This window comes from Cyanistes caeruleus, chromosome 24 (assembly GCF_971803275.1).
Source record: "Cyanistes caeruleus chromosome 24, bCyaCae1.hap1.1, whole genome shotgun sequence".
NCBI lineage: Eukaryota > Metazoa > Chordata > Aves > Passeriformes > Paridae > Cyanistes > Cyanistes caeruleus.
In genome coordinates this window covers 3,433,368-3,457,500 of record NC_141724.1, presented here as the reverse complement: position 1 = coordinate 3,457,500, position 24,133 = coordinate 3,433,368, and the positions used below count along the sequence as shown (strand labels likewise).

Genomic DNA, 24,133 nt, shown 5'->3' with positions numbered 1-24,133 from the left:
CACATCCCCGCCCTGAACACTGGAAGGTGCTGGCTTGAGAAAACAGCAGCCCAGACATTTCAATGCCCCAGCGAGGGCTGTGGTCTACAACTTGGAACAGAATAGACTATTTTTAAAAACCAAGAGGAAAACACAGTATTCCCAGTAACAAACCAACAGCCCAGGCTCATGCGGCTCAGCCGGTCCCCAGCACTCGTCCCTCATTTCCCCAGCCTGCAGTTGGATCCAGATGCCTCCAAGGTGGGTAAAAAAGCACCAGATCCCACTAAATGATTGCCTGGCACCTTGTGACACCTTTTTTCCAGAGTCACAGGGCTTCCCAAAACGCTGCCTGCGAAAGCCCTTGTTTGTAATTCCCAGTCTGCAGCAGGAGAAGGTGACACACACTGAGGTGAAGTGACTTACCCCAGCGTCACCAGGAAGGTTGATGGCAATGCCAGGAATAGCCCTGTTCCCTGTTAACCACTAACCACACTTATCCCAGAATAAGGGTCCCTTTTTCCAGCTGAATTTGTAACAGCTTTCCAAGTGACATAAGGTCTTACAGAAATAGGCAGGCTTTTATTCCAGAATAATTACTGGGAGATCAGACTGGAGCATGTATAATTATGCTGGTGTCGCTGCTGCCGGTGAGTCGGACCCCGTGCCACTGGGAGACAGCTTTTATCTCATCCTCCTTTTCCACGAGCACATGTACGTCAGCTGGGAGATCTTCAGGATGTGGGTGGAGAGGGAAGGGGCTTTGGGTAGAAAGGAAAGTGATGTATCACTCTCTACAGCTCTGTTAATCACATTTCCCATAGAAGATGATAAAAGGCCTTCAGCTACTGAAGTCAAAAGGAGTCTTTTGGGGTGTGCTGGGTCACACCCCAGATGGACCCAGCAATGCTCGGTGCATCTGCTTTGAGTCAGATGCAGCTTTGGAGCAGGTGGGTTTTTTAAAATACATTTGATGTCCCACACTGGTAAAATCAAGCTCTGAGTCCAGGTTGAGGCTGAAACACGTTTCTGACAAAAGCTGTGGGAACACATTGCAGGATAGCATCCTTTGAAAGTGACCTCATCATTTATCAGGTGTTGATGTGTTTGTGCACTGGCAAGAATGGTGCCTCCAGGAACGGTGGTTGGGTGGGCTGTGGGGGGCTGTGGTGGGCTGCTCTGCTGCCCACAGCCATGACAAGGCAGGGGTTAACTGTGACACCATGGGAACTCCAGGACCCAGACACACATGTTTAAAAGTAGCACTTCTCTCCTTAAAATAGTTTATGGATCTTACTTGGGGATAAATCCAACACCCTGGAGCAGAAGGAGACCTATTAATTCCTGAGTTTTTTCACGCCATAGTAAAGCAGCGGTTTTATTTGCCCGCCTTGTGTAAGATGTCAGTCATTTTCCCACTTGCATTTCCATCTACAATTTAACAAGGCAGCAGTTTATTTCCAGAAGCCCCAGCCAGACCCCAGCCAACTGCGTCAATATTTTGTTGCTTACACAAATGCCACCGTTAAAGTCAATACTGCATTCCAGGGGAGGCTTTTTCCCTTTCTTTTTTGTTAGATGATGCATGTACAGCTCTGGATTTAGGGAAGGGTAAGAGCAGCCTCTCTGAGCATGTATCTGGTGCAGAGGCACGGGCACACTGCTCAGGGCACTGACCTGACCAAAGGCATTTGCTAATTAATTCATTCTTCCAAGAGACTTAACTGCGTCTTGCTTTTGGAAACCAAGGCAAAACCCAAGCCTGTCAGAAAACATGGAGAGATCCTGATTGACTGCAGAACACTCCAGAAGAAGGAGCAAGCTGGTGCCAGCTGCGGAGCCAATGGGGGCAGGCGTCCAACTCAAACCGGCTTCGCTCTCCCACACGGCTCCTTGGTGCCACTTTTGGGGTAGAGAGGCAGAGCTTGGCTGTGCCAGGGGCTCCCCACCTTCCTCAGCCTCCTCCTACAGCACTGGGGTGTCTTTCCTGTGCTGCAGCAGGTTACCACGGGCTGACCATGGCTGCTGGCTTGTTTGAGGGATACTCCTGCAGCCTGCACAGTCTTGTTGCCTTTGGCACATTCTCCCAAAAATCCTCATAGGTTTTCTGGTCCCGCATGAGCTCATCCCTCTGCCCCAGCCTCCCTGGGGCTCTCAGGATACCCCCAACACCTCCCCGAATCCACACTCACCCACACCCCCAAAAACTGGGGGGTTTTAACCCTACACATTGCTTAAACATCTGATAAAATCCCAAGGGGAACAAGGAGAACCCAAAGAACAAGGGGCTGACAGCCCAACCAGCTGGGGAAGCCCTGCAGGATCTCCTTCCTAATTCCTGCATCAGACCACTTTTGCATGAGAACAGAGCAGCCTTAGTGTGTCAACAAGCCCTAAATGCCCGAGGGCAGCTGGAAGTGAGATGACATTATTTTTTTTATTTAAAACGGACTTCTTAACCTACAGGAAAGTAAATGTTCTTCTAGGATGGCCAAGAAAACCACATTGGGATTTTCCAAATGGGCATGACTGACTGTTTATGAGCAGAGGCTTCCAAACGCAGGAATAAACGGCTTGCTCTCAGCAGGTTTTCCTTTCTATATTTACCCTCACCTGAAATGAACATTATTGCACACTGCAACACTTATTCCCTCTGATCAGGGGAGCGAGTGAAGAACTAACCAGCCGCAACATGTCAAATAAATTGTTAATCTGGTGTTTGCACGGGCAGGGGGAGGAGGGAGTCCCCTGGGTTTGGGGCAGGCCCCAGATCCTGCTTACAACTCCCATCCCGGATCTGCAGGAATGCTTTGCTTGCCTGCTGCTGCTCCTGGCTGCTGAGAGCTGGAGCTGGGCCCTTTGTGGAGCTGATCCATTGGTCCCCAAGAAGTCTCCAGCCCTGTGGCACCCAAGCAACCCTGATCACAGGCAGCTGGTGGAAGGAGGTGGCATCTGCTGCAAGGATCTGCTCAAAGCTGCATGAGAAGACTTTTGAAGAGCAAGAAAGCGTACCCAGATGGCAGGTGAAGGTTCAACCATTAGATAATTCTGTCCAAAGGACTGGGCTTTGCCACCCATCTCCACAAGTTCCAGGTTTCACACTGGGTGTTTCTCTGCCTGTTCTCAAGGTGGAAAGTCCCTATGGATGCAAAGGGGTGGTGCCTCCCAGGGACAGGTCCCACACAGGCACAAACGATTGCAAAAGTCTTCTTGATAAGGGGCTGGGGGTTGAGCCATTGTGAACCAAACCTCACCATGAGGCTGGTCAGTCAGCTGTAAAATCTCTCCTAAACCCATCCCTGGGGAAAGGAGAGAACAGGGATATCACCTGCCTCCCCAGGACGTCGCCCACATCACATGGCTCCCTGGGTCACGCTCACACTCAGCACCACTTTCAAATCTGGGTTTGACCTCCAATTTACCTTGAAGTTCACTAATTAATTGTGCCATCCCGCACGCCAGCCGGAAAAGGGGCTCACATCACCCCAGGAAGAACGGGGGAATTAATCCTCCATGGTAGTGGGGGAAGTTGATCAGTCATTAGTGTTTGTGGGTGCCAGGGGCACTTGGATGTGGGCAGCAGGGATGAAACAGCCTTGTTCTGCTCACAAGGCTTCCATGTACTCATGCCAGACAGGACCTGGCTTTTTTTTTCCCAGATCAAACTTTTTACTTTTGGAAAAGTCTGTCCTTGTCAGAATAGCTGAGCAAAACCTTCCCCAGCCAGCCATTCCAAGAGAATTTGTGTTAATCCAGATTAACAAACATAAAGCAATCTAGATAAACCACATTAAGCCAAAACCACCTTTGAACTTTTTTTTGGATCACAATCCCTCCCCGAGCTCTGTGTGTGGTTTGGGCCTCCCTGTACCTTCAGCTTCCCCAGAGCCATGCTCTCCACCAAGCAACAATTAAGTCAAGTCAGCAAATACAAAGATTATCCAGAGCCAGCGGCACCAGCAGCAACCCACTGCTTTGCACAGGGAGCCCAAACCAAATTTTGGGTGTGGAGGTGTCCAGTGGGGTGAGATGGCACAAGAAGCATCTCCCCAGCTCCATGCACAACTCCCAGTCACAATGCCTGGGCTGTGGCCAGGCTGCCCATGTGACCATGAACCAAGCCCCTCCAAGCCTTAGTTTACCCAGCACCAGCCCATCCCTAAACACACAGATGACAGATTGGTCTGGAACACCCTGAGACCAGGCACTGCCCACAGGAGGCTGGACGGGACAAGGAGCGGTTTGCTCCAATTGGCTGCTCCCATAGCTCAGACATGACACAGGAAGGATCATGCACCACATGAGGAGCAGGGAATTGACAGCTGCTGGTGAAGCACATGGTGTGTTATAGGCACATACACACCTTGCATGCCCACGCCAGGGCAGCGCTGCAGCAGGCACCCACTTCTCCAGAGGACTCCCAATCAAAATCAGGGACTACAGCAAACCCAACAACAAGACATCCTCTCACCTGGACCAGGTGTAAAATACCCCTTCATACGCTTGCTGGGACACTGGGAGCTCCTCAGGATCCAGCTGTCTGACCATGTATTTGCACCAGCATCCAGCACGGGAACAATCCAAACCTTGTCTGGCACCCAGGAGCTCCTGCAAAAATAGCTTTCCTGGCAGACTGGGCAGAGGAAAACTCCAGTCTTCCCCTGCCCTCCCCTCCACACCCTCCCAAAACACCTGCTAATACTTTCTGCCCTCCACCCCCATTGCCTTCCTCCTGTAAGGCAAATTTCTAACAGGCGCAGATGCAGGCTCCAATTCTGTCCCGTTTTGGAAGTGAGGGCTGGGACACCACTAGGGCTCTGCCTCTCCTGTTGGGACAGGGCTTGCTTTTTCACAGAGAGCCCTCTGCGGCTGCGCAGCATGGCAGCTCACAGCTTGGAGCACTGTGCCTCACTCCCAGTTGGATTGGGATACACCAGGAAGTTTGCTTCCACCTCCTCAGTTGGCGCGTGGGTGTGCAAACAGTGACCAGTTTCTCCACTGGTTCAACTCCTTTAAATGGGGACTTTCATATTCATCAGGCTTGGAAAAACATTGCCATCTTTTAAACAAAAAAATCCATTTCCCTTCCATGGGGAAGGTATTCTGTTTGCACTGGCAGGCTCTCCCCCTTGCCGCGTCCAGCACAGTGATGACGGTGGGGCTGCAAAAGCGTGGCCATTCCACAGGTGAGGAAGTCCAGCCATGGAGCTCTCTGCTCCTGCCAGGACAATGGGAGCCTTCTTGGAAAGCTGAGCCCTCTGCACCAGGCTGGGTTTAATTTTTTAGGGAACTTGCTTCAAGCAGGGCAGAGGAGACCTGCGTGGGCTCTCCACAGCCCCTCATCAATGAGGTAGATTTGCAGCCCAAATGGTCCTTTTCCTATGCGATCACCAGGGTTACAAATTTCCAAGGTGATAAAAGGGAAAATTGGAAGTCTCCCTATGGAGTTTGCTGCCTAACACTCAAAGCGCCCACCCTGAGAAACTCAAAATCCCAGTTTCCTCTGTTGGGATTTCAGCTAGATGGCTTGGCTAAAATAAATGAGATTAATCTAATCAGAGAGATGGATGGAGCTCATTAAGACAGTAGATTAAAAGAACCCACCCAGCCCTACTACCAGTGCTTATGAAGTCCTCTGCCTTTGTGGCAAGTTAAACCCACTCAGAAATTAGATTGCCTTGCAGAAATCTGCAGGAAATGCATTAAAAATACATTCTGCTATTACAATCCTTCATGTCACCAGTCACTTGGGAAAGGAAATTAATGCAGGGCAAATGCATATATATTTAAATACTTACTATTGCTTCCTCTGGGATCAGGATTTATAGGCTGGAAGCAACGGGCTCTGCTCTGTTACAGAGACAACTGCAGTCCTCTCAGGAGCTGTGCTGTTCTACTCTCTATAAATGCTATTTCCCCATCCTCAGCTTCCCCATGCAAAGCTAAGGATCAGAAAAGGGCAGGAGCTGGGTCTGGCACTGCACAAAGAGCACTGAAATTCCTGGGCAGGATTTGGACCAGGCGGGTCTCATGATGAGCTTTACTGGTTTTGTTTCTGGTGCCCAGTTGCTTTCCCACTCCCACAAGCTGTCCTGACGGTTGAGAGCAGCATCCCCGTCCCCATCCCCATCCCCATCCCCGCCCCCATCCCCATCCCTGTCCCTGTCCCTGTCCCCATCCCCATCCCCATCCCATCCCCATCCCCATCCCATCCCCATCCCCATCCCCATCCCCATCCCCGTCCCCGTCCCCGTCCCCGTCCCCGTCCCCGTCCCCGTCCCTGTCCCCATCCCATCCCCATCCCATCCCCATCCCATCCCCATCCCCATCCCCATCCCATCCCATCCCCATCCCCATCCCATCCCCATCCCCATCCCCATCCCCGTCCCCGTCCCCGTCCCCGTCCCCGTCCCCGTCCCTGTCCCCATCCCATCCCCATCCCATCCCCATCCCATCCCCATCCCATCCCCATCCCCATCCCCTTCTCCATCCCATCCCATCCCATCCCTATCCCCGTCCCCGTCCCCGTCCCCATCCCCATCCCCTTCCCCATCCCCATGCCCTGTCCTGTGGCCCTGGGGGCTCCGTAATCCCTCAGTGCTGGCTGGCAGCTGTCATGGATGCTGAGGAAATAAATTAAGTGGGAAAAAATGCTGTGAGGAAGAAAAAGGGCAAATTCTTTATTGGCACACAAGGAGCATCATCCTAGGGTTCGAGGGTTTGCCCTTCGGAAGGATTAACCCCAGTCCCAGAGAAGTGCAGGAGAGGTTACAGCAGGTGACCGGAGTCAGGCCCTTCCTTCAGGGCCCGTCGGAAAGGAAAAGGGGCATCCTCAGAGGTATGAGGGAGGAGGAAAGATGCTGCACGGCCACGAGCGCTCCCTGCAGCTCCCGCAGCTCCCCACAGCTCCCCGCAGCCGGGCCCCGCCGCAGCTCCCGGGATGGCAGGGCCGGGATGCGATGACAAACCCCGGCCTGCCCCGGGTCTCGCCGTGGCGGCCGCCCCGTCCATCAGCGCGGCGCCAGGACCCGCCTCACACCGGGGCCGTCTCCCCTCTCGCTCTCCCCCCCTCCGCCCCTAATGGGAGCGCCCCGCCGCGCCCCCTCGGCAGGGAGCCTGGTGCGGCCCATTCGCAGGACAGGGGGGCCCGGCCCGCCGGGCCCGTGGGCGGCTTTGGGGGTGGGTGCGGGACCCCGGGGCGGCGGCAGCGGGCCAGGGCAGTGCCCGGTGTTAGCTCATTCAGTGGCGGTGTTTTAACTGTCTCAATGCCGGTGGTTATTCTGTGTGCTCCAGGCCAGCGCTAGGGGTCAGCCCCGCGCCGGGGATCGCGGCGACGAGAGGGAAGCTGGTCCCCTCACACCCTCATTCGGCAATGATTTGTACACAAACCTGCACGTTTTCACTCAAAAGCTGCTCAGTAAATGCTTTAAACTCCCTTTTCCTCAAGAGGCTCTGGTTCGCGTTCCTTCCTTTACTTTTATCCTGCTTTTCTGCTTCCCTGCAGCAGTTCTCTCCTGGAACCAGCTACGGACAATCACTGGTGACATTTCCTCACTGACCATTGTGCATGAAATGGTCCTTAGAGTGACTTTGGACTGCCAGGGCTTAACTTCTTCCACACAGGTCTGCGTTTATCTATCTATCTATCTATCTATCTATCTATCTATCTATCTATCTATCTATCATCTATATCTATCTATCTATCTATCTATCTATCTATCTATCTATCTATCTATCTATCTATCTATCTATCTATCTATCTATCATCTATCTATCTATCTATCATCTATCTATCTATCTATCTATCTATCTATCTATCTATCTATCTATCTATCTATCTCTGTCTTGTAGCACAAAAATGTGTGAGAATAGGGATGGGGGCGGGTTTGGGTCTGATGTAGAAGTACCAAGGATATAGGATAGCTCCTGGAATAAGCAAAAAAAGTTGGAGCCTGTTTTATTTATTCATTGCTTCATGATTTACTAAGAAGTTCTTAAATCTGATGAGTGTCAGGTATGAGTCACTAATATGGAAAGATTTAAAGGCTCTAGCTGTGTAAGCTGTGATTGTGAGATGAACAAAGCAGACTCTGCAGAGGAGCTCTTCTCGGAGGTGTTGGTGTCTCCAGCTGAAGAGCTGTTTAAGTGACTGACACTCTTGCTGCAGAAACAAGCACTATTAAAACATTCTGTTGGTCTTCATGAGGGTGGGGAGTGTTTCTCTGAAAAGTGCTGTGCTCTTTTTACCCCTCAGCTAAGACAGGGTAAGTGCTGCATTTGAACTTTCTCAGCATTCCAAAATAGCCCCACTTCACAGCATTTATTGCAGTGTAGAGCTTTCAATTCACTGTCTCATCCCAAGATTTTTGGGGTTTTGGACTTGTTGAATGTCACCATCCAGAGCCACTGCACTCACTTCAAGATCCCAGTGTCCAGGATGAATGTGAAGAAATTCCAGGAGCTCTTGAATAAGCTGCCTGTGAAGTCAAGGAAAAAAGGGAGATAACTGGTCTTTCTACAGGAGCTACTAAAGCACTAAATGAACCCTGTTATTCCAAAACTGATGCTTTCGTCACCTGTTCAGTAACAGATGAGAGAAATGTCTCTAACAGCCAGAGGCCTCGTGGATCCCTCCCTCAAGGCCTGCCACTGGCACATATCACACAGTGAGCCTCTGCTCCTGCATGCAGAAAAGAGCTGAGAGCCTTCTCAGGAGGAACTGGGAGTTCTCACAAGTTTGAAGGATTCTGAGATCCTGTGAGGAATGAGGGAATGCAGTTAGGAGGCCTATTTAAAAAGGAAAAGCTGCATTTGATGTAGACATCTTTTTTCACTAGCCTGCAAAGACTTCTCCATAGCTGCCTGTCTCCTTCCTCAGACTTCATTAAAGTTCCTTCTTGAAGGCTGAAATCCTCTATCCAGTATAACATTCTGTGGATACCAGTCCCTGGAGCCTAACCATGTGCTGGGACACGAGTGCTGTGTCAGGGTAAGCAGTTCCCTGCTCTTTCTCCCCCCACACACAAATCCCCTCAACCTGCAGCACCCCAAACCTGCTTCTTGCTGGCTGAGCATGACCAGGCTGGTCCTGCAAACATTTGGTGTGTGTGTGTGTGTGTTTATTTCCCTGGATCACCCCAGAGAGGCTGAGCAGCAGCAGCCCCTTGGCAGCAGCCCCCACCCCGCAGTCAGAGAAGCACAGCAGAGCCAGGTCTCACCTCCTGGTAAACCAAGGATCCATGGATCTGCCCTGCTGGGAGCCTGGGCAAAAGGAATTATTCCTTGAGGTAGGAGAAGGGCTTGAATAACTTCACTTTTAATACCTTCAGCTTTTTTTCATAGAGACGCACAAATAAACACAAATAAACAGCTGTACTGCCTCTGCACCTTCTGTAGAAGGATCTGGCCAGATTCTGTCCTCTCCACACCACAAGTCACTGTTGTGGCTTTTTCCTGCATGAAAGAAATTGGATATTTGACAATGTAAGAGACGGTCCAAAGATTCTCCCATCTGTCTCACAACTGTCTCAAGGACAGAGACTGAGACCCTGAATATCACAAGGGACTTGGCTTAGGGGTTAAGGCCTAGCTGAGGTAGATGTTTGCTAAGTGATTGTTTGCAGGTGGTTGCATGGTACACTGCCCTCGTTCCTGCTGGTGAGCAGAGGCTTGTGTGTGGTACCCTGTGCAATGGGTTTCCATGACACTTTGCCCTCATTCCTGCTGGTGAGCAAAGACTTGCAAGATGTGGTTTGCTCTGTACCCTACACCTGCCCCCCGTGCAATGGAATTCATCACAATGATCATCAATCTCCTCTGTTTTTGACCCTGTGCCCCTTGCTTTGCAAAAGACTATAAAATTATAGTCAAATTTACCTTCCTTTGAGATATCCCCAACGGATAGAGCACTCTGCATCGTTGGATGGCTGAGTGGACTTGGACGTTGGTAGCTATAATCCCCTTACTCTCTTTTCCTTATGCTTTGCTTTCTCCTCTTTTCTCTCTATCGCATATTAGTGCTGATGAGTACTCAAAAAAGTCTGTTTAAGTCCTTGGTTTGCTGATAATCTTTTGTACTCTAAGACCAACTAAAAGAACCACATCATAAATCCCACCTTGCGGATTGTGACAGACAAAGAGAAAGCAAGGTGAGTACACCTGATCCTGGAGTGCTCTCAGGTGCCACACAGCATCACCTGGGTTCCTGTGCTGGATGCTGGTTTATCTGGCATCCCTCCAGAGAGTTCCTGGTTCCCACAGCATCCTCCTGTAACTGGGCTGTCCCTAATCTGCTCCTGGCTGCCTGAGGAAGCTTCTCTCACAGAAAATTTCAGTTGATTGACCAATTTTTTTTTTGTTTCCATAGTTTTCCTCCCTACAGAGCAGTGGATTCATTCCCTCCTCAGTCTTTTAATTTTCCTTGATGGACAATATTCTCAAAAAGATTTCCCAAAGAGCTTGGTTCCATTCAGGAGGAGCTGCTGGAAGTTTGGTATGGGTTTGGAAGTGCGATCTACAACAGACAAGAGTTTGGGAATTCTCAGGAAGGTACTTCTCCCAGCTGCAAGCTGGATTATTTCTGATCACATTCTCCACATACCAGGCAGGGATGGAATCCATTCTCCTCCAGTTTCTCAGATCCTGCCTCACCTTGTAAAAGTCCATCCAACAACTCCACCAAGGCCAGCAGGAGGTGACCCTTTGCACATCAGGATCTGAATAAAGCTCTCACCTAGAAAAAGCAGTAGTCTTTTTTCCTCAAAAACCTGTCACTATTTGGTGGGGAAGGCAAGGGGCTGTGGAGCTCACTGAACTGCAGTACAGATCAAGCCTTTTTAACTCATGGTGTTCATTCTGCAATCTGCCCAGGGCCTGTAACCTTGCTGAGGTGTCAGTCCCAGCCAGGGCTCTGGCTGTGAGGGATAACACCTCATGATGTTTCAAACCATTAAACCAGCTCAGTGTATTTCGTGTCAGCCTGAAAACCTGACTTGCCTTCTTATTAGAAATGGAACATACGGTATAAATTTAGCAATCCCCGGTGTATTTAGCATTTCACATCAGTTAGATTTTACTTGACATGAAAATCTGAACTTTAACCTGTATTTAAATGTTTGGATTTCTTGCTCTAATTTTACATACTGAAATGTCCTAGTTCCTGGCAAGCCCCAGGTCTTTGCTGGGTAAATGTTCTGGCTGCTGGTGGGTACTGGTGTCACAGGAACCACTCACTGCCATGCTGCAAAAAGGGATTTCAGTGGCTATCCCCAGTACATGACAGCCCCCAGGGACACAGTGCTTATAGATGTACATTAGTGGGGGTAAAAATGAGCTTTCATAAACGCCCATCACGTGTAGAACACACCCACAATGGCTGCAGACCCATGTGCTGTTTTTAACAGAACATCTGGATGTGATTTTACACATAAATTAGTCTCAAAATAATAATAATATTCAATGTTTGGGTCATTATGACTGACTGCAGAACAAACAGCTTCAACCAAAACTCCCAAACCCCCCCAGCCACTGTCTGCAGGATGAGAACTGCCCTGCTTTGACACAGACCCCCAGTCGCACAACACTGGGGCCACACACAACAGCACACACTTGTGTCTAAGGTTGTTTATTAATTCGGTCTGTTCTAAGTTGTACAATTTTGAAAACAACAAAACGACTGCTGGAAGCCCAGGAATATTTACAATCTCGCCTTGTTGTAGTGAGGTCAGTCTATGTTGTTGCACAGATTGGTTATGTTTGGTACCACAAGATGTTTAAAATTCAGACAAATTTGAACAGATTAACAACTGTATATACAGGAAATAAAAGGAAATTCAAGTATCAAAATACAGACAGATTAAATAACATTTGTATTACAAATCAGCCCCACTGCCATACATCACAATTAGCAAAAATGTCCACATTGCAAACTGAACTTGACTGTCTCTGCCCTGTCAGGGAATCCCAGGTTATTCTTCTGTGGGTAAGAAAAATGTCTGAGCTGGGTTGACTTAGCGAGAACAGCACAGGTACTTTTCTTTTGGGAAAAAAAAATCAGGTAATACCAGTGTGAGATCTAAAAGGGAGACCTTTGCAGCATGACAGCGTTGCGAGTGCTGTGCCGGCTCCAAAACACGGATCGGAGCAGAGCCGGGGAAATGCTGCTGCTGGAAACTTCTGAGGTGGATAGAAGGAGCATTAAAGCATTGGCTCCACCTCAGCTGCACACAGAATGGGATGTGTTTGGGGCTTTTTGGCATCTGCTCTGTGTCTCAGCAGCCTCCTGAAGGTACAGACTTCACTACAGGTACAGCCTGGAAGGTGCTGCATCTTCTCCCTGGGAGGGGGAACAGGTGTGTACACCAAAAAAGTTGCATAATTTCATCTAAAAAGAACAACCCCAAAGCAAGTTTGAGTCAGTTCAACAGCTAAGATTAGCGCTGTTTTGTTTTTTTTTTTTTCCTTTGTAAACACAAAATAAAAAAAGGATAAAGCATCTTCAATTTGAAAAAAAAAAAATCATCCCCTCCTATAAAAAGAAAGACAAAACTCGGCAACTCCATTTGCTGGCCGTGAGTGAGGGCTCTGCCCACAAACCAAAGTCTGCAAAACACAATCTGTCTTTAAAGAGAGGAACAAGGCCCAGGGCAGCCCCAGCTCCTCCCAGGCAGGTAATACAGCAGATGCAGTTGGATGCAATGTTATGTTCAGCACCAGAAATCTGGGGCACTTTCCTCCAGATAGCACAAAACCCTGCAGGGAGGAAGAGCCCCAACACTGCACAGTGGGTGGGTGAGGATGGGCAGGAGCCAGCGACTGGCACAGCCCAGAGTCTGTCTCCAGCACCGAGTCCTGAGAGAGACCACACCACACTGAACTGCCAAAACAACTGCTCTGTCTGTGAGGTGAGAAAGGGAGTATCTGGCTAAAGAATGGATCACTAAAGACAACCATAGGTTTACACATGGGGCTGGAGTGGACCACCAGGGTCACTGAGCCCAGTGCCTGAAGACTGGAGTCTTCATCACCATGTCACCTCCAAGCCAACCTCCAAAAAAGCTCACGTGTCAGAAAGGAAAGGTGTCCCTCCTCCCAAGCAGAGTTTCAATTTGCAATCTCACCGAAGACTTGTTGCCAACACACCAAATATTTACACTTACACCAGTATGAATTGCAACATGTGCATAACAAGGAATGTTAGGTTTCCTAAATTTATCGGCTTAACCCAAAATCTCCACTCCCCCTTCCCAATCCTTTACAGGTCTGTGCCCTTGGGATTATGGTTCACTTCTCTCCCAGCCTCACTGGTGAGAGAGACTAAAGGAAATCCTGACATACAGCAGCAACTGGAGTTAAACAGGAATTACTCGGGCACAGCATTCCCATGTGGCAGCAGGTCCCACAGCCCTGACAGGGCCTGATGAGATCATGATGGATGCGCTGCACTACACTTTGCATCTGAAGAATTCAAATCACAACCATTTTAACATTCTTCCCAGAGGGGAACAGTCTGAAAACACGTCAGTCACAGCCCAAACCACTGTGAAACACTGTAATTTGGAGTAAAAGCAAGCACACAGCACCTCTGAGGTGCTTGCCTTTGGGGACGCTGGGCTCAGACAGGGCCAAGCCACCCTCAGGCTGATGTGGTTTGTCCTTGGGGATGGACTGTTTCAGCGTAATGCCCAAAATTTAACTCCTTATTTGTTCATCTTCTGAAACGGTTGCACTAATTAAATAATGAGCTAGTATCAAAAAAGTGCTAAATCACAATTGAATATACTTAAAAAACCCCCAACCCTTCAGGGCATAACTGCATTTAAAAACAAGACAGGTGCACAGAGGCTGGAGCAGGGAGTAGTCCCCAGGAATTCAGTGCAGAAACGGGAAGAAACGGGGTCCTTGCCATAGAAATGTCAAGTATTGCAACATGACAGCTGGGGGGATAAGGAAGCTTTGTACCATCGGGGGTATTGGCCACAGCTGCTCTGGGGTGAAAAATCCTTTGCAGATTCTTTTCCTCAATTTACTTCCATTTGCTACAAAAGCTTGGAGTGGCTTGGAGAACAGGATGCAGACTTATCTCACCAGGTTCTCACGTGGGAGGAAGCGATCTCTGAGAATTTGGAGTTCTCTCCTGTTCACCCAGAGCTGAAGCAGAGTAAGTACCGTCAGAAATGCGCACACCACGCCCCTGCTAAGACTTTCTATCATGCTCCTCGCCAGACTGCGGGATTCTCAGTAAATAAAATTTTGGTGGGGTTTTTTCTCCTCACCAAAAAACTGCAGCGCTACCTTAAAACCGTGAACCGGATTTGCTCTGTGTCACTTCGTTAAAAAAGAAACGGGTCGAAAGACGTTTTGTCTCAGACTAGAAAAGGTGACATCGCTCTCGGCCTCCGAGTCTCGAGTTTTCCTTCGCTAGGAACGGAGAGAGCGGCTTTCCTCGGCGGAGGCTGGGTCCCTTCCCCCAGAGGGCTGCTCTGGGAGCCCTCACCGAGCAGCCACGCAGCCACTCCGAGGCAGCCACCCGTGCCAAGAGGGAGATGATCTTCATGTCAGGAGGCCGCCGCGTCCCAGGTCTCTGCCCCGCTACTACATCCCGTGGTAGGAGACGGCTGCCCGGAGCTCAGCTTCGCAGAGGCAAACAGAAAGGAAGATAATGGAATGAATTTCCGAGGCATACAAAAAACACGTGCTGGGAAAGGCGAGGAGAACGGCTCGCAGATGGGACACAAAAATCGTCAGGGCTACGGACACAGAGCAGCAGCGGCGGCGCGGTTTCGGAAGGGCTGCCTGTGACCCCGCTGGATTTGGTCACCCTTAGAAAGGCACATGCTCTCGTGACCTGGATTTAGGGGGCACGGAGGGACCTGCCCTTCCCAGCTGAGAGCAGGGGGAAGTGAAGAGCTCAGAGCCTCTGACACTGGGTGGACGTGTGGCAGCTGCGTGATGAACACCCACACGTAGAAACTGCTCTGCCACCCATGGCAGGGACTGAGTTTCTCTTAGAGGGGCACAGAAACCTTCAGGGCACTCTTACAGCTTGGAAAAGTGCTGATGGAACCCAAACCAAATCTCCTGGAGCACCTCAGCATAGCAATGTTCTGCTATCCAAAAGGGCTAGGGTGGCAGGCCCTGGGCAGTGCTGACTCTGTGGCATATGAAATGTCTGTACTAGACTGAGCTTTCCTTTGTGTTTTTTTTGCTTTAAGATAACACTTTTAGTCCTCTCACTGGGCTCCCACTAGATGAGCCCTCAGTCTGAGGTCAGTTTGCCATTAAGTTGCAAATGACTTGGGAGATCCAACTCATTCCTGAGAAAGAGCTAAATAAGGACCAAAACATCAGATTTCACCACAGGTGAGGGGGAATGGAAGCTCTGAGGCAGCAGTTCCAAAGCCACAGCAAAACTCAGACAAGCTGCTGGGCCCTAACACCAGGGGCAAATAACCCAGAGCTGCTCTCTGACCTCTCCCTGCTGATGCTGCTTGTGGTGTCCAGCTGACACCTTCCCTCCCCAGCCTGGGGCTAACAACATGTGCCTTTGGAAGCTTAACCACAGGCTGCCACGTGAGAATTACACCCAGCACCCATGAGAAGTCTGGTGAGTGTAAACACAAGGACTACGAGGGGAAGAAAAACCTACAAGGGACTGAAATGCATGCAACCAACCCGCCCCTCATCTCCGAGGGGAAAAGCTCACAGTGGGAATGATCACACCTGGCCCAAACCAACGCTCCCCCACCACCCAGAGCAAGTTCTGTGCTGAGTTTTGAGGAGGGAAACCGTGGGCCAGGGTGGCCGTGAGGAAATGGAAGTGCCCATGTGTTATCTGCAGAGAGCATCACAGTGGTTAGTGTCGGTTCGACTGGCAGGGAAGGAGAGGTGAGTTCACTGAACAGTAAACAGCCGTGGCTCAGTCGGGAAGAGGAGGATCTAGGAGGAGGGAGCGTGTGCACCATAGAGACAAGAGGTCTCCATCAGTCCAAGGACAAGGTGAGATACAAAAAAAAGGCCTGGGGAGTATCACATTGCCCCAGGGATTCACAGTGCCAGAGTGAGGGGAGAAGACGTGAAAACGGTGGGCGGCTTTCCTGGATGCACATCTCCGACCGGCAGCCTGCCCTCTCTGCTCCTCCTGCCTCACGGGCAGCTACAGCGCGTTACCCTCGTTTCTGAGGAAGGAGATTCACAGTGTTCAGCAGCGATCAGGTACAAAAGCCTTTAAGTCTACAGTTTCATAAGTGCTGCTGCCTCGGACGCGGTGCCTACGCGGGCTCAGGGCGAGCAGCTGGAGGAAGAGGGAGTTTAGAAGAGCAGACAGATCAGATCGCAAAGGCACGGTTAGACGGGGCGGACACGGGCGTTTGCTTTAGAAGATAGTGGTCTCATACTTAGTGCTGAGGGTCCGCTTGGAGTCCTGCTTGGGGTCCACGACCCAGGAGACACTGGCATGAGACTGGGAGTCTTGGTCCACTTCAGGGGGATCCAGCTAGAAAATAAGGAGACAGGGCATCTTAGGACACCCATGCTTTTGGGACAGAATGAATGGGGACTCAAAGCATGGAGCGCCTCCCTGCCTATTGCCCGTCCCAAAAATATGCATGTGTGCAAGGAAGCAGCTCTTGCTGGGGAGGCATTTGAGTACTTCACAGCTAAAACATGTCTGGCCATGTCAGTCTCAACCCAGCACCCCAAGATGACTCCCTGCATTAGGCTGTGAGTCCCTGTCACCATTAGCGACAGCTTCGCTCATCTCAAACAAGCATGAAAAATGGAGCGCTACAGAAATGGGACAGAGGGAGACAGTTCCTGGCAGGTGAGCTCCCATGTGATTTACCCTCTTGACCAAGCACGACTCTTTCCTCTTGTCCTGCTAAATCAGGGTGCCAGGGGGAAGTTACCACCCCAGCAGGAGCAGCGGGGTTCACTGAGAGCTGCCACACTGCATCAGTGGGGTGGGTGGGAGCAGCAGGTCCCCGGGGTTCATCCAAACCCCCGGCGTGGGCCACAACAAGCAGGGGGAACAACAACAGCAAGCAGGACATGGAGGCACAGCAGGAGATAAAGGAAGTGGGAAGGCAGCCCGGGTCAGTTCGGAAGGGAGGATGGCAGGAAGAAGGGTAAAGACCTTCGCTCCAGGACTAACAGACTGCAGCGGCAGGTAGGAGGGGCGGTGTGTTGTACAGGTGTGACAGTAACAACAGCGGGTGTCGGGAGGGAGCGGCACCTGAGCGGGGGGAGCAAGCAGAACACAGACAAAAGGAGACATTAAAGGAAGGCAGTGGCTTGTGCAGCAGTCCCTGCTCCTCAGCAGCTCCTCAGCAGCTGTGTCTTGGCTGGTTTTGGCTATGGGAAATCCCATACTGCAGCTCACCTACATATCTCACTGCACCTCTGCAGGGTTTGCACGTGGTAGCTTGTGCTGGACCCAGCAAGGCACTAAAGCCCCATCCCACCTGGGCTATTTCCACCTCTGCCTGCCCTCCTGCTACCAGGAGAAGCCCCAGCCCCACAGCAGAACTGACACAGGCCCAGACCTGCAGTACCAGCAGCAAGACAGGCACCTGGACCACATCTGGGCTCCTCCCACCACCCAGGGAAGGCGCAGGGGTGCAGTGCCCACAAGTACCCCCAGCTCAGCCCAGCAGGTCACTCCTGCCCACACCCACATACCACGGATTTCCTCATGCCTGCTCGTGGTTTAGGCACCGGTTTGGAAGATTTTGTTTCAATCATTTCTCCTGCTCCAGCACCCAGAGGCTTTGCTCTCTGGGCTTGCAGGGCGAGCTGGTAGGCGACCTCGAATGCCTGCCCCAACGTGAGGATGATCTCGTACGTCAGGTTCTTTGAGAGAACAGAGAGAACACAAAGCTGTCAGATCACCCTGTCTACAGTCCCCCTTGTGCTCAGAAGCTGCTCTGGGCTCACAGACCTTGGCAGAACTGGTAGCAGGGTGACCTGTCAGCAGGTCATGTCCTGCTGTGTCCCTAAAAGCCACTGACCTCCTGCTGTGGGGGACCGGGACCACGCTGCCTCCCCCAGGGCCCCCTGCCCACCTGTAAAGCCCCACCAGCATTGCAGTTCAGCAGCATAAAGGAAAAATAGCTCAAAAGTCTTGTGTAATTTTGATTCTGCCCAAGTATAAAAGCTAATCACATTTCTACCCTCTCTGAGTTAAAAGGTTGTTAAATCAGCCCATTATGTTCAACATAATTTAGAGCATATTAGGGGCTTATGCACGGCACATTTCCCCAGGAGGGAAAGCTCTTGCCCTGCTTTATTCAATGCTGGAGATGGCAGTAATGAAGCCAGACAAATATTCTCTTTGTCCACAGAGGTCCAAAGGACAGGTATTTGGAACCAAGACCACTTTTTGGTAAAAATGGCTGAAAGAACCCTGGAAAGGAGCAGTCTGTGACTAACCAATAAAGCTGAAGGATGAAACAAATGGGCTGAGAAGGACTGGGAGATGTGACATGACTGCACTCACCACATCTACAGTGCTGAAGACATGGCAGTAGTGATGGCTGGTCTGCAGGTCCTTGGTGATGTAGGCAAACGTGCAGAGATCCTCAGGGTCCTGAGCAGCACAGGAAATGTTCCGGATCTCGTGCTCAGCAATGACATTCTGCCAGGGTCAACCACAAGCACCTGTCACCCTTCTGGGGATGGCAAATACACCTGGCAAACAGCAGCTGTGGAGGGTGTCCTGGGGACAGGGAAGGGGAGTCTCCCAGCCAGACCAGTTCCAGTTCCCTCCCATGGCAGGAATAAATGGGAACATGGTTTACAAGCAGCCAGACTGCCAAGCCTTTGGCACTCCGGTGATTATCACCACCTTGGTGTTCTTCCCCAGCCCTAGAAGCTCCCCAGGACCAGCTGTGGCTTCTGGAGCCACAAGAAGTGATCTGCAGCTTCTCAGGCAGGTGGGATTGCAGGCTGTGTCCCTCCAGACACTGACTCTGAGGCATCTGCAGCTCACCTTGTTGGAGGCATCAATGAACTTCACCCCTTTATACGTGATGGACAGGATTATGGTTGGGATCTTCTTCATGTGCTCCGTGGATTTCTTCAGAAATGAGAACATTCAAGTGACCAACTGTGAATGGATGCTCCCTCTTCACCCCTGCCTTGCCCCAGCCTACCCCACCCCAGAGACCCCCAGGCCCCTGCAGGAAGTTCTGGGGATCTGGGACCAGGAGGAGGAAAGTTAGCTACTGGTGGAAGCAGAGGGGAAGAGACAGGGACCTGAAGAGAACCTAGCCACCACCTCCCCAGTGAAAACACCCACTCTCCCACAGACCTTCTGGGTACTGGGAACAATGCTGGGAAGGGGCAGTTCACCAGACAGTGGCACTGCCTATTTGGTGATCTGGGCCCCTACAGGGTTTGGGGAACTACTGAGTTCCCCCCTCCCCAACCCACATCATCCACCACAGGCTACAAGTGAAGCCCCTGGCCCCAGAGTCTCCGTACCCTCATCTTGGCACAGGCGTCCTGTGTAGACTCTGTCCCTCGGAGATCTTTGATCAACATGGAGCCCAAGTACTGTGTGAAGGAGGGAGAGATGTTAAATCCTGCCAATCCCAAGGCAATGACATTGCCCTGACCCTCAGAGCCTCCTCATCCTCACCACCCCACAAACCAAAAGCCACTTACATTGGCCTCATACCCGCAGGACTCGAAGATGAGCTTCTCGGGCTGGTGCTGCCAGTTTTGAACGGGGGCATATGGGGCTGCCAGGCTTGGGGGGCGCAGGGTTAGCCTGGACTCCCGACGGTCCTCCTGCATGCGAAGAAACACAGATGTGAAGCCAAAAGAGGTTCAACGTGGGTTGGAACAGCTCTCAGGGGGGCTCTTTGAGCTGAAGGGACTGAGGTTAGCAATGGCCAAGACCCCCAGGAGCTGGGTGGAGGCAGCACAGGGGGTTGAGGTGCCAGTGCCGATAACAAGTGTGAGCCATCCGTTTTTGAGGTGAAACTGAGGCACAAAGATGCTGCTGGCTCTATGGTCTGAGGGAAGCTGAGCCTGACCAGCTCCCTCCCTGCACTACTGTCCCTTCTCCCCAGCTCCAGAGATGGGGGAGCCTGTGAAGAGGGCCCCTAGGACACAAAAAAGCACCCACTCACCTGTGCTTTGTAGCGCTCAGCTCTGGAGTAGGGAGCAAGCTCAGTGCCACGATCGTGTTGCCTCTTGGAAGTATCCCCGGAGGGCAGCAGGAGATCAGCAGATCTGCCTGTGCAGGAGTCGTTCTGGCTCAGGGGCGATGATGCCTGGGACATCAAGTCCTGGCACTGGAAGGAGCAGACACCACCAAGTGAGCTTGGGCTGTGCTGTGCTCCCCATCACTCCCTCTGCATCGCCCGACACAAGGTGCACTGAGTGGACTAATGGGGTCAGCTCCTGCTCTGGGGGCTCCTGCCTCAGTGCCAATCCCACCCTTTACCTTCTGCATGAGACGCCTGATTTGCTCCAGAATGGTTTCAGCCATGTACTCAGTCCTTTGTGCTCAGCATGCCTCTGCCTCCACAAGCTCGGGCAGGGGACACGTTGGGCTGGGGGCAAGGTGATCCCAGAGGGATGGGTTCCCCATAAGCACTAAGCTAAGCACCCGAGGGTGATGATGATCAGTCACCCCAGCAGAAGAGCCCCAGGAGCCGCCGCCAGAGCGTGCCCAGGGCCTGCAGGCACGGCCAGAACCTCAGCACAGCTGCAGCCGTGTTAGTCCCATTCAAGCCACTTGCTTGATTTGCCATTGACGTCCGCCTGCCCCCCGCGCCGCAGCCAGCACTGGAGCTCATCAGCTGCAGCGCCAGGAAATGCTGCAAATGGCCCGTTCTCCCACCCAGCCTCCCTGGGCAGCATCTCAGTCAGCTGAGCCACACCAAAGCAGCCCTCTCTCCCTGCCACCTTCAGCCTCGCCCAGCTCATGGTGCAGATCCTTGGGTTGGTCCTTCCCGCGCTCTGAGGTGTTGAGCAGTGGGTTTGTACTGGGCACCCTCCCAGCACCAGTGTGAACTCTCTGTTCTCACAATTGAATCTAGTTCCTAAAACATCCCATGTCAACAAGCAGAGCACAGCAGCCCAACTCGCTTCAGCTAAGGCTGTTTGGGTTGGAAAGCCTTGGGAATCCAAGAGGGCAGAGCTCTGCAGCAGGGCAAGGACCAGATGTTTAGGATGGGTAAACTAATCACTCCAATTCCTACTCCAGGAAGCTGATTAGCAATCTCTTGGAGGAGGCAGCACGACATACTACCCCATTCCTGAGGTCACAGGGTCGCTCTGAGCCCAGCAGCTTTTGCCAAACTCAGCTCTCCACAGCCAGTTTTCAGGAAGAACGGGGAATGTGATGCTTCCCTCTCAGCCAAGCCCCATAACAAGGACCTGACATCCAAATGCTGCCACTCCTGCAGCAAAAATCAACATCCACATCTTGTCGAGTGTTATTTGGCAGCGAGAGCAGGAGCTCTCAGCAGCCCAGCCGGGCCAAGGAGAGGGCTCTGGATCCCAAGGGTGCAATCAAACACCAAGTCCCAGCTGCAGCCCCTCTCTAGCTGGGCTGGATCGCTCCTGCCTGCTGAAAGCTCCCACATCTCTGACCAGGAAACAAGGGAAAGAAAGTGGGCTCAGAGCTCCCTTCTGTGCAGGGCAGAGGTGGGAGTGGCACCCTCCAGTGCAGGCACCTGATCCCAAGGGGCAGCCTGACCTTTCCCATGGGGTCAGCATCCAGAGGCTGACCTACAAAGGCTGGAATTATCCTTCCCCACTCACTGCAAGGCTGCCCCTGCACAAGTATTTTCTGCCTGGGTGGCTGGAGAGGATGATGTGAGCAGCTGAATGGGCACTACTGGCCATGGCAAGATTTCCCCCAGCACTGACACATGGGCCAGGCAGGGAACCACAAGCAGGGACTCACTCTCAGCTGTGAGAATCGTGGTGGCTTGGCTGGTGGCTCCTCGTAGGGTCTGTCTGCCAGCGAGGCGATGATCCTCTTCCGATGGCCCAGCAGGTTCACTTTCAGCACCTGCAGGGAGAGATCACGGTCACCATGGGCACAGAGCTACTCAGAGAGACCTGGAGCAAGTCCCAGCCCCAGGGAACAGGGCAGGATCTTGCTGCCCTGGCAGGAGAGGGGCAACACTCACGTTTACTATCTCAAGCTCCCAGAGGTTTTTCACAGTGTCGATAGAGCTGTAGCCACTCGAAAGGAAGGACTGGATGTAATCCTGCAGCCCCAGGGAGTCAAGCCATGCAGGAACTGATGGCTGGCTATTCCCATCACAGCCCAGGGGTTTCAACTGTGAAAACACAAGAAAGGTGTTAAAAGCTGCAGGAGCTGGGATCCCAAGGGATAGGGGGTTAGGAAAAATCAGTTTATAGGCCATCACCATCTCCATTAGCCAGTAAGAAAAGCACTGTACAAAAAGAGAATGTGCTTGGGATCAAGGCTGGCAAGAGGAACAGTCCCAGCATGGAGCTACTACCATCCACATAGCCTGGAAAACCAGTACAATCCTCCCCCTCCTCCCTGCTATTCCCTTCCCACAGCCCCGGAGATTCCTCTGTAGCCAGAGATGCAGGGTCTTTTGTCTCCCCTGTGTTCACAGCCATGCTTGGCAATGCCCCATCCTTGGCTGGTGCTGACCTTTGGGAGGGAGCGAGCAGCCTGGAGCAGCTTCCGGCGGTGCTGAGGGTCACCGATCCCGATATCCCGAAGGTCCTGATCTTCCATGACATTACAGCCCTGTGGGGACAGCAGGGAGCAACATGGGAGCAGGGGACAACAGGAGCCACACAAGTGTGTGAATGGACATCACACAGTTATGGCATCCTCCTGACTTCACCTCCAGCACATCCTGGGAGCAGGAGGAGGAAGAGCAGAAGGATAAGGAGGGCTTCCAAGGCTGGGAACTCTGCTCCATGTACCGACCTTGGGCACAGAGAGGGCTGACACGAGCAGAGCTGCAGCACTCGGAGCACTGCCCTCCCCTCCCTGCTCTGAGAGCTGCTTCCAGCCTTTAGCCCGGGGCATGGCTTACAGCCACCTCCCTTGAAATTAGACACACAGAGGCTTTAAACATCCTGCAACAGTGCCCAGGCAAACCCAACCCCCTCCATGCCCGAGCAAGGCCTCTGGGTTCTGCTCAACTTCCATGGCCACCGGGAAACCTGCACTGCTTTCCCTGGCAGCAGGGGAAGGTCAGGTGTCTCCTCTGGCCCCAGGCAGGGCCAGAGATGCTCCAGTCACCCCCACTGTGCTGTTAAAACCCATTTTCTGCCCCCTTCCCCCTGCAGAGCAGAAGCACAGGGACTCTACCAGCCTTTAAAAGCCTCTGTCACAACCTGCTTCCCTGGCCTCCTACCTTGGCAGAGCTCAGCAGGACATGTCTCCCCACGCCTGGCAGAGCCACTCTGCTGTGTAACTGAAGGCTTCAGCTCCAGCCCGGAGCCCCCCCTGGCCCTGCCTCCCTCTGCTCCCCAGAGACTCCCAGCAGGTGTGTGCCGACAGCACTCCACTGCTCCACATTTTATTTTATAAGAGAAACCCAATTAAGGCCGGCCGCAGGGAAGGTGAGGGCAGGTAAAATTGCCAGGCAGCCTCCAAAAAGGGCAGCAAGGGTTTCCTATCCCTTCCCATTAACACTTTGGTGGGATTTCAGCACTTTGCTGAGTGCTACCTGCTTTAAATGCTGCCCCAGAGCAGCCACCTCCCGAGCATGTCCTTGCTCCCGCTGCTCTGCCACTTCCATGGGGTGTGGTGACAGCAGAGCAGGGTGGCACATGGCTCTCCACCCAGGAGCTGCTCTTCCCAGGGAAACAGGGAATTAACACCAGAGATAAGAGATGCCCAGATATCTCTCTACCACAGGGGAGAGCTGCTCTGCAGCCCACACTAGTCATTTAGCAAACAGCAGTGGCAAATGAGCAGCGAGTGGCAGGAGGCAGAGCCTTCAATGCCCCTGACAAAGCTCCTCTGCCTCCCCCTCCCTTGGTGGGTCAGATCCCACACACTTCATTCCTGGAGAGCTGGGAAGGGACAAGAGAACAGAGCCTGAGCTGACAGCCACGGCACAAAGGCATTTATTTGTCTGTCTGAGAGTTGTTTAAACAAAAGAAAAGCTGGGACTAAATGGCTCTGCAGTCCACAGAG

General features: G+C 52.0%; 1 protein-coding gene across 10 annotated transcripts in view; it reads right to left on the bottom strand.

Annotated features, from left to right (window-relative positions):
* Positions 1-11,586: 11,586 nt before the first annotated feature.
* Positions 11,587-24,133, bottom strand: part of ANKS1A (ankyrin repeat and sterile alpha motif domain containing 1A) — a 77,133-nt gene continuing 64,586 nt past the window's right edge. For 5 of the 10 annotated variants that reach the window (XM_086862011.1, XM_086862008.1, XM_086862016.1 and 2 more), the window contains 10 exons: positions 22,628-22,726; positions 22,128-22,280; positions 21,899-22,006; positions 20,112-20,276; positions 19,642-19,767; positions 19,459-19,530; positions 18,965-19,051; positions 18,473-18,610; positions 17,656-17,826; positions 16,188-16,471 (listed from right to left, as the gene is read on the bottom strand). In XM_086862011.1, coding sequence (XP_086718137.1) covers positions 16,352-16,471; positions 17,656-17,826; positions 18,473-18,610; positions 18,965-19,051; positions 19,459-19,530; positions 19,642-19,767; positions 20,112-20,276; positions 21,899-22,006; positions 22,128-22,280; positions 22,628-22,726 — 1,239 coding nt within the window. In that variant the 3' untranslated portion in view covers positions 16,188-16,351. Of the gene's footprint in view, positions 16,472-17,110; positions 17,210-17,655; positions 17,827-18,472; positions 18,611-18,964; positions 19,052-19,458; positions 19,531-19,641; positions 19,768-20,111; positions 20,277-21,898; positions 22,007-22,127; positions 22,281-22,627; positions 22,727-24,133 lie in introns of all 10 variants that reach the window. The other 5 variants (XM_086862013.1, XM_086862010.1, XM_086862012.1 and 2 more) reach the window with 3 other exon arrangements.